This window comes from Neophocaena asiaeorientalis, unplaced genomic scaffold (genome assembly GCF_003031525.2).
Source record: "Neophocaena asiaeorientalis asiaeorientalis breed wild unplaced genomic scaffold, Neophocaena_asiaeorientalis_V1.1 scaffold62, whole genome shotgun sequence".
NCBI classification, from domain to species: domain Eukaryota; kingdom Metazoa; phylum Chordata; class Mammalia; order Artiodactyla; family Phocoenidae; genus Neophocaena; species Neophocaena asiaeorientalis.
The window spans coordinates 507,157-523,179 of NW_020175191.1; the positions used below are offsets into that span (position 1 = coordinate 507,157).

Here is a 16,023-nt window from a genome sequence, read left to right on the forward strand (position 1 = left end):
CTGGTCAGAGCAGCTCAGGTCTGAAACCCAGCTTCTCCGTTCACCAGAGAGCAGGCCTCGATTTTCTCAGGGACAGAACACAGGTAACAGTAATCTCGCTCTCCTGTGGTTAAGGGGAGGTTATCAGGAGGGTTAAATGAGGAAGCCCGTGTAAATGACTTATAGTTAGCACCGCACCTGGAACATCATAAAAGCTTGATAATATTAGCTGTGATTATTGTTGTTGATGATGATGACGGACAGCGGTCTCTCACGTGTCAGGCTGAATCTATTGCTACTCATTTTCGTCTCCTCACCTTCTGGATGACAACCCTAAAGGGACACAAACACAGCTCTTGAATCATCATTTCTGTCCTGGGGCCAGCCTCTCACCGACTCCTAATCAACTGTGGACACAGCTTTCACTTCAGGAGAGGCTACAGTCACTGCTCCTCTACCCTCGTGTTGGGACCCCTCATCTCTCCCTGGGGTAGGCTGATGGCCTCATTCTCTCTCCCCTTACCTAAAAGGCTCATCTCTTTTTTTCCTGGTTTTTACTTCAACGTTTCATTCTCACTTCATACATTCATTTGACTATTGTTTGCTGCTCCTGAGAATTTGCCTGTTCTGTTCGTGAATACAGCCTCAGTCCCAGCACACTGCCTGGCATGTGGAGACTCACGATATTTGTTCGATAAATGATCAAATGAAGGAACGCACTGAACTTTTCCACCACAAGCTTCCAAGGACCAGCTGAAATGTCACCTCCTCCAAGAAGCCTTCCCTGATTCCTGCCTCCTCCACCTTTCCCTCACACTTTTCTGCCTTTTACTCATACCTCTCACCTTGTTGAACCCAGAAATATAGCTCTGTGTGCACACAAGTCACCCCTGTTACTAGACTGAAGCTTCTTATGAAGCAGCGGACTCCGAAGGAGTCAGAAGACCTTGGTTTGAATCTAGTAATGCTACTATACCGTGGGAGCTCGGGCCAGTGGCCTACACTCTCAATGTCTCAGTCTTCTCATATATAGGAAGGGAACCTAACTCCTGCCTCCTAGGATTTAATCCTCGTCCCCTTTCTTTTTTTGTAGCCCCTCCTCGCAACCAGGACTATGCCGTGCTCACAAAGACAGCCCAATGCAAATCTGCTGAATTACCGAACCATCGCTTTCCCTGGGTGCTTACCAAGGGCCCAAGGGAGATGTCTCCAAGAGGCGGCAGGCCAGAGGACACACCCAGTGACGCCAGGAGTGCATCTGATGCTTCTCTCTAAGAAGAAGGCGGGAATGGGTGGGATAAGCAGTGTCTGCAGTGCCTGGAAACTCTGCCCCGGGGGTCTGGCACTGCAAGGCCAGACAGTGTCACCCATGGAGGCTGCACCACTCGGAGTCAACATCCCCCTTGGCCAGGTAAGGGACGTTTGTTGGTCTGTGACCATTTAGACCCCATCTCCCATCCACATGCCAATGTAAGGATCCTGTTCTTATTATTTTTTAGCAAAGCCCATAAACCAATTTCGATTTCCTGGGTCAGTGCTGTTTATTTAATTATCATGGTAGGAGACTAAAAAGAAAACCTTGTTTTACTCAGGAAACCAATATGACCTTTTAGCTCCAGCAGAAACCCAGTGTGAAAGGGAACTTCCATGGGCCAAAGAGAGAGGCTGAACGGAAGCATCGGCAAAACTGCTCACAGGTGGCACCACCACTCCTAAAGGGGGCGGGTGGAGAGAGGCAGGGCCTGGGGCAGGAAGTGTTCCCCAGGCCCTCTCCTCTTCCTTCCTTTCATGTTTTCCCGGGCAATCTCGTCTATTTCTCTTTCTCCTGCTTCAGCTGATGATTTCGAAACCTGCTGCTTTAGCCCCCTTCTCCCTTGCTCAGCTTCAGACCCACATTTCCACCTGCCTGCCGGCCACTTCAAGGACACCCAGGGTTACCTGCAAACACCACAGACCCACAGGCAAGCTCATTGTCCTGCCCACTGCTGTCAGTCCAGCTGAAACTTCACCTTTCCATGAAGCCAATCATTTGTTCATCAACAAATACTTATTAAGCTTTTCTTCTGTGCCGAACACTTCTTGATCATTTCAACACATGCCCCATTCTCTCCTGTACAGTCAGAAACATACTCCAATCCCCTGCTATATTGTAAACTTCTTGGGAGTTTACAACTCGGTCTCGGTCTCATTTATTTTGGTATCCTCAACACTGCCTAATGGGGTGCTTCACAGATACTAGGTGCTCAGTAATGTTTGTTGAACTGAGTCGAGATTTATGCTGTCCATGGTTTTGATATCATTCAGTTTAGTTGAATCCTCCTAAGGTTCTTTTTTTTTTCCCCTGTTTAAATATGCGTGACCAGGAAGAAGTAAAAATAAACTAATGATACTTCTCAGCAGCCATAAGTCTGTAATTATGGTTAACTCTCAGTTATCCATCCCGTTGGAAAAACAGCGTTGGAGAGAATCCCACACCAGAAGCATAAAAACATGATTTCCATCAGTCTTTGACATGTACTGGATGATTTTTAAGGAGCTGATTTGCCTTTTTAATTTTGTTTGGCTGATCCGGTTGCTATTTGCGTTTACAGCCTCTCAATAACTGGCCGGGTAACAGGGATGGAAGGGGAGATGGAGGACTGTGCTGGTGGGAGATGTTTCCAGAAGGAAACATCTGCTCTGTACAACCTTGAAGGCAAGACTGGACGATTAGGGCATCACAGGAACTTGGGTTTGTCAGCATGGCCCGGGGTTTGGCCAGTTTCTTTCAGATGATTGCAAGGGTAGAGACGTCCCAGCCCCCTAACAGCCCACTCTGGGTCCAGAGTTGGATTTTGTTTAAAGATGATGACAAAGTGCCCCTGGGACTGAGTAAGGTTCTGGGATGGAGGGAGGGCTGTGCTTCCAGTCTTGCTGGTAACAGCCTTGCTGTGCCACCGGGAACCACTGGATGCAAATCAAAGAAAATGAGATTAGCAATTTTGCATTGATAGCTAGATAATGTAGGGGGGAAAGTTCCCCTCTTCTCCTTCTGAAGCAAACAAATATCAAACGTGGTGATTCAGCAGCTGCATTAGTTGGGGAAAATTGACGCACATTTCATGTGTCAGGGAGCTGCATCCCAGAGAATGGAGCCAGCCTCCCAGAAAATGGTTTCTTTATATAGTTCCATCCATTTATTGTTTGATTGGACTTTCTGTATATTAAATTCAAGCTGTTCTGCCGCTCATGGGCATTATGATGTGTTGGCTCGGTAGGAAATAATGAAGGTGATGGGATTTTACAGCATCACATTACAAAGGAGGCGTCCCCAGCCCCATCCATTTCTCCATCAACTAGCTTGTGTGTGAGGTGGCACTCATATTAAACCGATTTTTCTGATTCAGTTTAATGACATTCATTCGAGTCCTGACACCCAGAATATGATTACATGAGCTAGATGCAATCTCCCTCTATCCAACCATGGTCAGCAAAGGCTGAGTTATCTTCCCTCCCCAGCAAGCCCCTTCCCACCAACCCATCATTTGCATTGAGCTGGGTGGAGAGAGCTGGGGCTGGGGAGAAGAGGCCTACGTTCTGGTCTGAGAAAAGCAGTCTGGACAGAGGCAGGCGCACCGGCCTTGACCTGGAGGCCACAGTACATGAGCCTTTTGGTCGAGAACTATGGGTTCTTGAAGGCATCGTGGTAACCCCTTCCTCCTCGTCACAAACAAGTCCCCATTCAAGGTTGGTTCGAATTCACTACTATACACTCCTTCCAAAAGAGATTGCTAAGGGCCTGGTCCCCACTTCCCAGGAAAGAAAAACTGACTTGGTCATCACAAAGGATGAACACTTAAGATGTGACTAGAGTGTCAGCTTCCTGGAGGGGACCACCCGTCTGAGGACAGGACATGGGGGGACTCACAGAGAAGTCTCTGTTCCTCTCCTTGCCTGGGAGTAGCTCCCAGCCATGATGGCATGTGGCCAAGGGCCCTGCGTGGCCTGGGACAGGCGCTCCCACCTGGGCGAGAGAGACAAAAATCCTCATGTAGTTACCAAGGGGTTCTGCCCCTCCCCTGGGGAGACGGAGGGCCAGGATGCCTTTTATTTACACTATTTTCAGGTAGAATAATTGCTGCTCCTCAGGAAGGATCATGTTTGTGTTTATGGGTATGTTTAAAGAGGGGAAACCCAAACAAAACCAAACAGAGAAAGAGAGAGATTGATTTTCAAAGATTCCGAAGAGAGCTGTGAAATGGGCATCAGCGTGGAAATCCCTTTCCGAAAATTGCAGCAATTTGAACTGTTGGATCGGAAGAGCGATCTAACGTGGTGACTCTGGCGTGAAGAACGTCAAAGCTCACATCCCACCCGTGGGAATTCATCTCTCCCTCCTTCGTAGCCCTGAAGCCCTCCGCTTGCCCCTCTGTGCCGGCAGCTACCACAGCCGCTGACTCTGAGACTGGCCTCTCCCTTTCAGTTTCTGAGCCAAGATCGTCCCCGCATGGTGGTGCCCAGCCCTTGGCAGGTGCTATAGGGAAATTCTGCCTGGGTTGGAGACAACCTCAACCAGGTGCAGATGCTCCCACTGACCGCCAGTCCAGCCCAGCCCTGCTCTCAGCTGGCCATGCTCCAGCTCGGCCTATGGGGCTTGTCCGTTCTGTGCCAGAGTCTGGGAGCTACCCTGCAGGCCCTTGAGGCCTCTTCTTGTGAAATGTTTCTCCCAGCGGTGGAGGTCTTTAGGAATGTGTCTTCAGGCCAGTTCTCTGCCATGGGAGCTGGTGAAGCTTTCAGCTGGCAGGCTGACAGCAGGACCAGCATGTGTGTCCTGTGGCCTCTACCTTCAAGTAAATGCGGAATCTCTCCCTTCTCCCCTCTCCACTGCCACCACCACCCTAGATCCCAGCCACCATCATCTCCTGCCCAGATTATTGTGGTAGCTTCTCCCGTACAATATATTCACTACCCAGTACCCAGAGTGATCCTTTTAAGACATGAGTCAGGTCTACTCAAAACTCTCCAGTGGCTTCCCATTCTAAGCAGATTAGTGAAAGGCAAAGGGCCAAGTCCTTGAGGTGATCATAAGGGCCCTGCATGAGCTGCTTCCCGCTACCTGCTCTTGGGGCTGGACCATAAGTGCCTTCTTGCCCTTCCAAGAATAGTGCACCAAGGCCCCTCCTGCCTAATGGCCTTTGCATTTTCTGTTCCCTCTGCCTGCAATGCTCTTCCCCAAGAAACCCACATTCCTTCAGATCTCTGCTCAAATGTAACCTTATCTGAGAGGCCTGTCTTAACCTCCTCATCTAAAATAGCAACTCTCCCTTGCTCTACCCCGTCTCACACTCAGCACCCCCAATTTCTCACATCATGCTTTATTTTTCTCTGCAGCATGAATTGCTGTCTGATAGGATACATGTATGTATGTATATATTTTTCTATTTACTGTCTGTTTTCCTCCACTAGAATGTAAGCGCCACTGGATCAGGGGTTGTTTTCTTTGATGCTGTATCCCCAGAGCCCAAATAATCGAATGGAGGGATACTTCATGGGTAGGGGGGCTTATCTATGGCTCTCTTTGTGCTCCTCCCTGCTCCAGAGTCTGCAGTGGGAAGCCTGGCCAAGTAGCCAATAGTGAAAGACAAAGGCTTAAACTTCCCTTGCAAGAAAGCCCCAACTCTGCTAGGCTGACGTCAGAACCAGAGAATGCTCTGCTTGGTCTCCCCATCTCCACCCACCCACAAATATCCTGTCGGACATGACCATATAACCAACATTCAGATAGCACTTTCATTGGTTCTCACAATGGGCAGGAGATGGTTAACAGGTGAGAAAACTGAAGATGGGTAAGCTGGGGTACAAACCTGTTTGGTTGAACAGATATATATTGAGGCCCAATACATATCAGACCCTGTGCTAGGCATGGATCATACCATGATCTTTGGAATAGAGACCTGCCCTTGAGGAGCTCATATCCTGGGGGAAAGACACATAAACAAATAAAGTTAATAAAATGTGGCAACTGGCAAGACAGAGGTATGCAGAGGCTGCAGTGGGAGGCGGGAGGAGGGGCACGGAGCTCCTGGAGGGCTGGGAAGGTCTCCTGGAGGAGACGATGTGGGCTGTCTCGAAGGATGACGGGGGTTAGCCACACACAGAGCAGAGTGAGGGGTAGCCTCTGGGTGACGGGAAGAGTGTGAGTAAAAGCCTCTTTTCTGATCCTTGGTCTACTGCTCTCCCCACCCTCTCTTGTTTTGGTTCAAAGGAAGAGAACTGAGTCTCATTCAGTTCATTTTGTCTGTACCTTATGTAGGGCTGACGTGCCATCATAGTGCCTGTGTATTCTCAGAGCCTACCATGCTGCCCGGTACACAGTAGGCACTCAGTAAATGTTGAATGAATGAATGATTCCTTGTTGTGATGCAGGTTTCTACTCAGGAATTTCAGCACCAGAAAACTGTTGGTTAAGAAATGTCAAACCAAGAAAAGACCCTGAGGTCATTTATTCCCAGTAAGTGCACTCTGATCAGATCTCCCTGGGCAGGGACCCACCACCATCAAAGGTGGGCACCGTTTGGCCAGTGTCCCACACCAAGGCATTTGCAAGGTGGGAGGAGGGTTGGTGGGGCCCCCAGAGGCAGTGGATGAGGGTACAGCCAGAATTTCAGGAATTGAAGGGTTAACAAAACCACACCTCTGGTTGCCTCCACTGGGGAAGCCTGATCAAGTACCCCACTCTGTGGAGTGCCTGTATTGCTCTCCAAGGCCTGGCTCCCAGTCTCCGGAAACCTCAGGCAGGACCCTTCCAGGATTATGCTTTAAAGGGAAATGCAAATCCCTGGAGCAAAAAAAACCTGGAGGCTGCTTTTGCTTGGAAGAAGTAAAAATCGATTGTTTTCGTTAAAGTGATTTGTGTGTGTGTGTATGTGTGTGTGTGGTACGCGGGCCTCTCACTTTTGTGGCCTCTCCCGTTGCGGAGCACAGGCTCCAGACGCGCAGGCTCAGCGGCCATGGCTCACGGGCCCAGCAGCTCCGCGGCATGTGGGATCTTCCCGGACCGGGGCACGAACCCGTGCCCCCTGCATCGGCAGGCGGACTCTCAACCACTGCGCCACCAGGGAAGCCCGTTAAAGTGATTTTTGGACACCGTCAAAAGCTCTCTCATCTCAGGACACGGGGTGAAGACAGGCTGCCAGTCTCAATTACATAGCCAAGCCAACTTGGGCAGCAGCGGGCCACCTCATCAGGAGCGATGCTGCTTTGCTGCTCTGCCGCTCCCTGCCCTTCCCAGGTCAAACTCCCCCTCCCTAAGCTATCCAAGAGCCTCACCCCATCCAGGCCTGGAGCTGGTCCTCCATGGCCCTGCAGGTGCTTGCTCACAAAACTTTCCTCCCCTCTTCCCCACGCCCCACGTGAGCTTCACCCACGGACCGGCTCAGGCAGTCTGCCCAATGGTGATGCCAACCAAAGTCAAATAAAACGAAGAGGGGAAATCTGCTTTGAAGAAGTCTATGCCATATAATACATTCCCAAACTAGATGTGCTGGTCTTATTTAATATTGGGAGTTCTGTATTATCCCTTCCCTCTGTTAACTGAGATAATTGTTGATTTATTTTATTTATAGCATCCATTATGAGCACGGAAATGAATCCTTTAATGGTGAATTTGGGAGCTCAGCTGTCAAGGGGGCACAAGGGAACCCTGGGCTGGGCACAGGTGTCTTTCCCACCAGCAAAGGAGGTGGCAAAGGAAAGCCATCCTCAAGCGTTGATGGCAGCTGGGCTGTTATTGTTCTGTGTGCTTAAGATATTTTGAGAAATTAAATAAATAGGAATAATTGGCTCCAGGAGATCCCTCCCTGGGGACACCTGAGTAACTAACTCATCAGCGGATCCTGGGAAAGCAGGCAGAGATGGCAACCAGAGCCGGGAAGAGCGAACTCCTTCACTCGGCCCATCAGCCCTCGGCCAGTCAGTCAGCCCTGCTCTGCAAAGGAACTCAAGACTGGAAATAGGAAGCAAGGGGAGGTTTGGGCGGGGAGGATCTGGAGCCTGGAAGAACTAGGAGTCTGCTGGGAATTGTTGGAAGCAACCAGACAGAACATGGAATGTGGCAGAACACTGGCCCTTGGTATTGCACAGCCACTTGGGGCTCAAATGCCAGTGAAGAGTAAGCAAAAGACAGGCTTTCTGGAGTGGTCGAACAAGCTTACAACTAGCCAGTAAATGAGCTCAGGACAGAAACCAGCCGAGGAGAGGAAAGCTTTCCAGGGTCTGGTGGGTAAGACCTCCAGTAAGGGCAAGAAGACCCCCACAGTGCAGCAGAGCACCCCAGTCGGGGGGACCACACACCAGGTGAAGGCTGCCATCCTCTCTCCCTGGGGCCAGGGCTGGGGCAGACCCAAATCTTGGGTCCACCCTAGAGAGAGGACAGGTGGGTCTGGAAGGAACTGAGAACAGTATCAGACCAAGCAAATGGAAAAGGAGCCCCATTCGCATTGACCCATCCATTTAACAGTGTTTTGCCAAACACCTGCTGTGTATAGCCGAGCAGTGAGCCTGGTGATGGTTCCCACTGCCAACTCAGGTCAAAGTCAAAGCAGCCCAATCCAGCATTGGGCGACACCAGCCAGGGTGGAAGGGGAAAAAAAGCCTGCATTCCCGTTACTTAACTGAGGTTAAGGAAGATGTAACTAAAAGGCTTCTTTTCTTGTTCTGGCCCGTGAGTCTTTCCTCGCCGAGGCTAGACGTCTTGATGCACGGGGAAGGGAAGGGTGAGGAGTCCACAGTGCCCACAGACAGGGGGAGCGTGCTTCTTCCCATGCAGGTATCCTGCCCTTCCTCGATGTCTCACTCTCTGGCAGAGTCTTCTTGCTTTGCCCCTCCCGCATTCCCGAAAATAAATGTGAGGCCATGACTGTCCACCCCCTGACATTGGACTCGACCTTGATTCCACAGAGTGAAGGCTAAAGGAAATCACTGGTCTCCCCAATGACATTAAAACACTGGATTTTGCCATGAAAGCAGCCATGGATTTCCAAGGCAGAACTTAAACTGGCCAGAAGGAAATGTTTTATTTATAAATTCCCTGTGTGCCTAGGGAGGTGTCTGTAGTACTCACTGCACTGATGCTTTCTTTCTTCAATAGTGATATGACTAGAATAGACTATGACACCCTGAGGCCATAATAAAAAAAATAACTCTGAAGGGCTGATTTCCACCTACGGGCCCTGATGGTACGGAAACAAGTAGAGGGGGGAACGAGAACAGAAAGGGTCCTGGAGACAGCCAGACTGGTATTTGCAAAGCAGCACCGCCCCTTAGCAGCTATGTGACTACAGGTATTTACTTAACCTCTCTGAGCCTCGCCTGCTGCATCTTCAAAGTTGTATAGAGTTTTTCCTACCTTGCAAGGCTATTGTGAAGACTTAAAGAGATAACATATGCAAAGTGCTTGGCACACTACTGACACACAGTAGACACACATACGCTGTTATACTAATAAAATGTAATGGGCAGGTGGTCACTGAAGTTTCCACTGATCTCCTCTGAAACAGTCCCACATCCCCCATCCCATGGATGACACCATCCATCTGTCCTGTTTTCTCCCCACAGTGGTCCTGAGGCATCACTCTGGTGTCACGAGTCCCACCAAGGGGCACTTGCGGGCGCTGGACAGTCAGAGCCATGTCAGAGCGCGGCCATGGAGGTCCTGGCCGTGGGAGCGGTCCCTTTCAGGAAAGCGAAGGGATGGCCAGGTTAGCATAGAAGCAGCAAATGTGCCTCCTTCTCCTGACACGTGGCCAGCTCTCTAGCCCATTTTAATCCCTAAATATTCCACCGTACCAGGAAGCCACATCCGCCCCCTAAGCCAAGAGAGGCAAGGTCAAAGGACCAGACTTTCTTGCCCATCTGGGTGGGAGCAGCTATTTGGAGGCTGCGTGTGTGTTGGAAAGGGAGGAAGGGGCAGGGTGGCCTCTGTCAGACGGACAGAGGTGAATGGAATACCCCCATCGTGGACAGTGACACCCCACGCCCTCCCCCTTGCTACTCCCTCCCATGTGGCAGAATGACACATGTAATCATTTGAAAAGGTCCCATCACCTGCTCAGTCATTCCCCACAAGCACATGCAGCGCTATGGAAAAACCGATACCAGTGCCGCAGGGTTTCAGCCAGGAAAGAACAAAACCAAATCACCAGGACGCCGCGAACCGAACTGTCAAACACCAAATAAAAAGCTTCACGAATTCTCCATCAGCAATATAAGGCTTCCTGGCTTAAGCGAATATAGACCCAGCATACGAATCACGAAGCGGTTCTGCGTTAGCCTCAACGAGTTGCAAGGGCTGAAGCAGCAACCCCTAAGAAATACACGTCTCCGTAAAGCTGCCCTCATTGGCCCTAATCCCGTTAGGGTGAAGATTGTAATCTGCTTCCTCACCCCGCCATCCTCTGATGGAAATCTTCACATCCCAGTACCGCAAATACATTTTGGTGACCTCAGCTGCAGAGGGGACCTCGGGGAGACGGAAGAGACAGTCACCTGGGACCTCGCTGAGCGCCTCTCCCTCCCTCTGATGATATACTACTGCCACTGTGTCCGGCCACATGATCCATTCAGACCACCTCACAATTGCCCAGGAAGGCCAGATCATTGCATCACAGAGTCAGGCTGAGAAAGCAAGACTGCTGTTCCTTCAGCGAGAAAACCCAAGTTCAGAGTCCCTTAGAGAGAGTCTGTTCAGAGCTACTGAACCCTTGAGCATCTGTGGCAGCAGAGAAGAAAAGTAAGGCAAAAGAGAAAACAGCCTGCAAATACACGACAAAGGAGAAATGCAGGAAGGATCCCAAAAGAGTGTTCTAGGTGTCTTCTGTTAATGGAAATCTGTACCCTCCTGACAACACTCGCTGAACTTCTCACTGTCTTCTTCCTTCCTGCTACGCTGTTCTTCTCCTCAAGGCAGCCCTTGCAAGCACAAGATGCATATAAGCATGCAGCAATCACCACTCACCTCTCCCTCACCACACACACATACACAGAAGGCATGGCTGAAAAAAATAAATGGTGATTTAATTTTCCATGTTTTGTAAAATGCATGCCCCCCGCAAAGAGAAAACTCAATTCCGAGACTTCTGTCCTCCCCAAACAAATCATTCACGTGCCTTCCTCTTCTGATGAGGGGCTTCCCTTGCTCCTACAACTTGGAGAAGCGATTCCATCCTCCTCTGCCCAATCCTGATACCATCCAAAGCATCATCGTCAATCCAACCTCCGCCCTTCTCCAGTCCAACAGAGCAGGACTTACCCCAGTGTGGTCATGGTGACGATGGTGTACCAAAAAGAGGCGGGGATGCTCGTGAACTTGCTGGCGGAGGAGCCCTTCTCGGCGTAAAACATCACAGTGGCAAAGATGATGATGGCCATGGTGAGGGAGAAGAGGAGGAAGCCGAGCTCAGAGGCACAGCTCTTCAGGGTGTAGCCCAGGATCCGCAAGCCCTGGGAGTGGCGGGAGAACTTGAAGATCCTGAAGACGCGGAAGACCCGAAGCGTGACGAAGGCACCCGACACGTCCTCATTGTTGGTCATCACCAGGCCGATGTAGTAGGGCATGATGGCCACCACGTCGATGATGCTCATCACGCTGCGGATGAAGCGGTAGCGGCTGGGCGCCGCGAAGAGCCGGAGGAGGTACTCCACCGTGAAGATCATGACACAGGCGGTGTCCAGACAAAAGAAGGCCACCGAGTAGCGCTCGCCACACGGCAGCTCCTTGCTCCCAGGCACCGTGCCACACGGCACCGTCTCCACCACGTTGGTGATGACCGAGACGGCAATGAAGAAGCCAGTCACGTAGTAGAAGACCAAGGCCAGTGTGCTGGTGTGTGGGTTCTCGAAGGCCCGCCACATGGTCTGGCGGAAGCTGAGGGAGGGCATGGACTCCTGGTTGTTCTCCGAGTCGTTGTCGTCCATGAGCCGCTCGGCGTTCTCCCTCTTGCGGTCCTTGTACTCCTCGTAACAGCAGTCGCCAATGATCTCGGGCAGGATGCCATAGAAAGCCAGCTCGTCATCGTACGCGGAGATGCACTCGTAGCGGGGGTAGTGCAGCTTGCCTGTGCGATAGAAGTTGAGGACGCAGCGGAACACTTCTGGGTCCCGGTCGAAGAAGTACTCCTTGGTGTCCTCGTTGAAGAAGAACTCCTTCTCCGTGCTGCCCAGCAGTGTGTCCGGGTAGCGCTCCAGCGTGGTCCGCCACGTCTGGAACCTCCGCCCGCTCACGTTGAGGACGATCAGTTCATCCTGCCGCTTGTTCTTGTCTGCCGGGGCGAGGGGCATGGGGCAGTTGGCCACCGGCATCCACCCGATGGCCGCAGCCCGCGCGAAAGGCAGCCAGGCTGCGACTCCGGCCGCCATGGTGACTCCAGCTCTTGGGTGGCCACTGCTCCGCCACTGCGCACACCAGCTTGAGAGGTAGTTCAGCGACCCCTGGAGACAGGAGGAGAGAGCGGAGAACCAGTGAGTCCCTGATTGGTCCCCCGGGTGGGAAATGGGACACAGGGAAGGGTCATCGGTAAGTGAAAGAGCAAAAGTCTGGAAGGCAAATTAATGGAACTGAAGACACCACCAAAGAGAGGAGACTTGATTCTTTCCCCTCCCTTCGCCGGGAGAGCACCTAGCACCCACCGGGCCCGTGCAGCAGTGTGGGATCACCGGAATTTGTTGACTGCCTGACAAATTGTCAAGTTCCAAGAGGGCTCAGAAGCATTTGGAGGGAAAGCGTCTTTAGCAGAAAGATCTGGGAAGACGTGGGTAATAATCAGCTCCGAAAGGTTATGGCATTACTACGAATTTAAATTGGGAGAGGGTAAATGAGTTCTCATTAAATGAATTTAAAAGTGGGATAAACATGCTAATTTTTATTTCTCTCTTCACCCACTAGGGTAGTCAGGAATGGCATGTGGATGAGGGAGATCAGGTAAACACATTCTTTCCACTCTTCACGGGTGAGGAGGCTGGGGTTGCCCAGGTCTGGACAATTCTCTGAGATGGCAGGTGACCACAGTAGACCCAGGATTTGGTGGAGTTCTGTCCCCGAGTCCCATGGAGAAGGCTGACTCTGGTGGAGCGCTACTCTGGGAAATCCAGCAACCTCGTGTCCAATCACGCCCTCAGGGCCATAACAGAAAGATGTGGCAGAGGCTGTGAGGCTGGGGTTCCTCCCCCACCTTGCAAAGGGCTCTTGGATTCTTGGTTCACCTGCCTTTCATGCATTGTCCCTCTCCCTCCCAGAGGAAGCTGATCCACGCTTATTGCCATCTCCAGGCTCCTCGCCTCCCGTCTCCATCTGCCCACCATCCATAACTCCCTCGGGTTATATAACAATACTCTTTCCCAAGCCAGCCTCTTTCACCTGGCCTCTCTCCCACCCTCAGAGATTCCTCCAGAGCTGGGCCACCTCGGCCCTTCACTCACCGCTCTCTGAGCCACGCTGAGTACACACTTCCCCATCACCTGCGTGGATGGAGGGAACAGTGGCGCGGAGAATTATATTTGGCTTTGGGAAACAGATTTACCTACCCAAATCTGGCTTTTTAAAGATGATAGTGAAATGACTCTGCAATCCCAAATGTATACCATCTGTGGGGAGACATGTGGTGACACAGAAACACACGTAACAGCAACGGGAAATTGTTTGGGGTTGACACTCGTTTTCCCAAATCCTAAACTGATTACACAGAACCAGTCCTGACTCAGAATTATTTGGACCCTCTGGAGTTCGGCTGGTTTAAAGAAATGAGGCAGAGGGTGAGTCTTGTAATGGGATTTGATCTTCACCTTTCCTGGTAACCCTGCTTGCTTCTCTTGACTCCCAACTCTTCTAGGTTTTCCAGATCTCTACCCCCTCTCATTCCTGAGCCACCACAGACTTTCCCACCTGGATGCCTCTGAAACTGGACAGGTGTCAGCTGAGTCTACCTCCCTGCAAAATAAGCTGCTCTTTACCTTTTGTTCACAGCATCCTTAACCCCGGGCCTGTCGCCTTGGCCACCTTCCTCACTGCTCCACCCAAAGAGTTGCCAAATAATGAGACAGGAGTTCTACTGCCCTCATTAAGGCCTCATTTCCCTCAGGCCTCCTTCCCACTGGCCTGCTTGTCTCTCAACTGCCCCCCTCCCCGACCCTGTTTCTCCTGTTCCCAGTAAATCCATTCTGCTCAGGGTAATCTCCCTAAGCAAGATTTCCCCACAGCCTACAAAATCAAGTCCGAATCTTTGGCGGCATTCTGGCATTTCCATAAACGGATCCTGGTTTATCATTCTAGCCCCATGTCCCATGCACCCACCCTAGACCACAGACGGGCTCATGCGCAGCCCTTGTGGGTTCTGTCTGTGGGCACTCTTCCTTTCTGTTGGGAATATCCTTCCCCTTCACCCAGTCCTCCTGTTAGAATCCCACCTGTGCCTCACTCCCTCTGTGATGCGCCTTCCTCTCCCCACTCTGAAATTCTCTCCTCCTTTGGGCTCTCGGCACTTTGTTTGCCCCTCTTCCCTAGCACCTATCACCCTCTCGCCTGGATTACAGACACTCTCTGTCTTATTTTATTTATTTATTTATTTTGCGGTACGCGGGCCTCTCACTGCTGTGGCCTCTCCCGTTGCGGAGCACAGGTTCCGGACGCGCAGGCTCAGCGGCCGTGGCTCACGGGCCCAGCCGCTCCGCGGCATGTGGGACCCTCCCGGACCGGGGCACGAACCCGTGTCCCCTGAAGCGGCAGGCGGACTCTCAACCACTGCGCCACCAGGGAAGCCCTCTCTGTCTTATTAATCATCACGGCCAACAATAATTGAGCACTGACTCTATGCCAGGCACTGCACTGTCTCCCGTGGATCATCTCATGTAATCCTCACAGCAACCCCAGGAAGAAGTCTGAAATTCAGCAGTCTGCCAGCTGGAAAGGGGCAGAATGGGGATCCCACCCCACGCCACGTGCCCTGAGGTGCTGTGCTACACTGCTTCTCAAGGTCTTCCTGTAAGAAGAATAGCAGCTGATGTTTACCGAGTGCTCACTGCCAGCCAGCCCAGTACTGCATGCTTACACGGATCACCTCAGCCCACCCCACCAACACCCCTAGGGGGCAGACACCACTGTCGTCCCCATTTTGCAGGTGAGGAAGATGAAGTATGAGGAGGTATAACTGGCTAAAGGATGTAATAATTAGGCAGAGAGATTTAAACCCAGGCAGTTTCAACGTGGAGTTCAAGGGTATAGCCATGTCTCTTCCCTGTTTTCCCCATCCCACACTAAGCTCCTTAAGGGTAAAGGCCATGACACCTCAACACTTACGTGACAACTTAGGAGGTAGTGTGGTCCGTGCTCAACCTACTTTTGGTAGGCGGGAACCCAGATTATATAGATGTAACTTGCAGTCCATCGATTTTACCCCATGCCATGCCTATCAGGGGTTTTCAAGGGTGGGCATTCTCTCTCCAAACACTCAGTAAACTCTGAAGACAGATCTGAATAAAATGAACCCAATTTAAGTGCCTCTGACTCCCTGTGGCTCTCAGTGGAATTTTCCCAAGGAGCCAATCTCTGCCTCAGTTTCCCCCTCTTCATGCTAAGGAGCATATTCACAGGTCCCTCTGCTTCCTCATAAAGGGAGGTTGATTCAGGTGTCACGGTAGACATCAGGAATGACAATGACATTCCTCTAAATGTCACCATTCAGAGAAGAGTAAAACAGCACAGGCCTGATGAGTTCTTGATTACGGGAACTGAGGAAAGAACAGGGGGATCATTCATCCACGGCAGTGAGTAATCCGCATGCCACTGATGCTGCCGATAGAAGACTTGGGAACACATCCTGTGCATTTTATATCTTTCTTCAAGAAATTTACCCTTATAACTCCCTGTATTTCCTTTAGGTTACTAGGAGAATCTGTAGTCCCTAAGCACACACTTAGCTAGGTTTTCTAAGGGGCAAGGGAAGTTTGGGAAGCAAGACTACAATTTAAACATTGGTGACAAGATAATTCCAATTCAGATTTAGCCAACATTTACTG

General features: G+C 51.1%; 1 protein-coding gene across 2 annotated transcripts in view; it reads right to left on the reverse strand.

Annotated features, from left to right (window-relative positions):
* KCND3 (potassium voltage-gated channel subfamily D member 3) overlaps positions 1 to 12,372 on the reverse strand; it is a 213,554-nt gene extending 201,182 nt beyond the window's left edge. For both annotated transcript variants that reach the window (XM_024764891.1, XM_024764889.1), the window contains exon 1: positions 11,267 to 12,372. In XM_024764891.1, the coding sequence (XP_024620659.1) occupies positions 11,267 to 12,372 (1,106 nt within the window). The remainder of the gene's footprint in view (positions 1 to 11,266) is intronic.
* Positions 12,373 to 16,023: the final 3,651 nt, after the last annotated feature.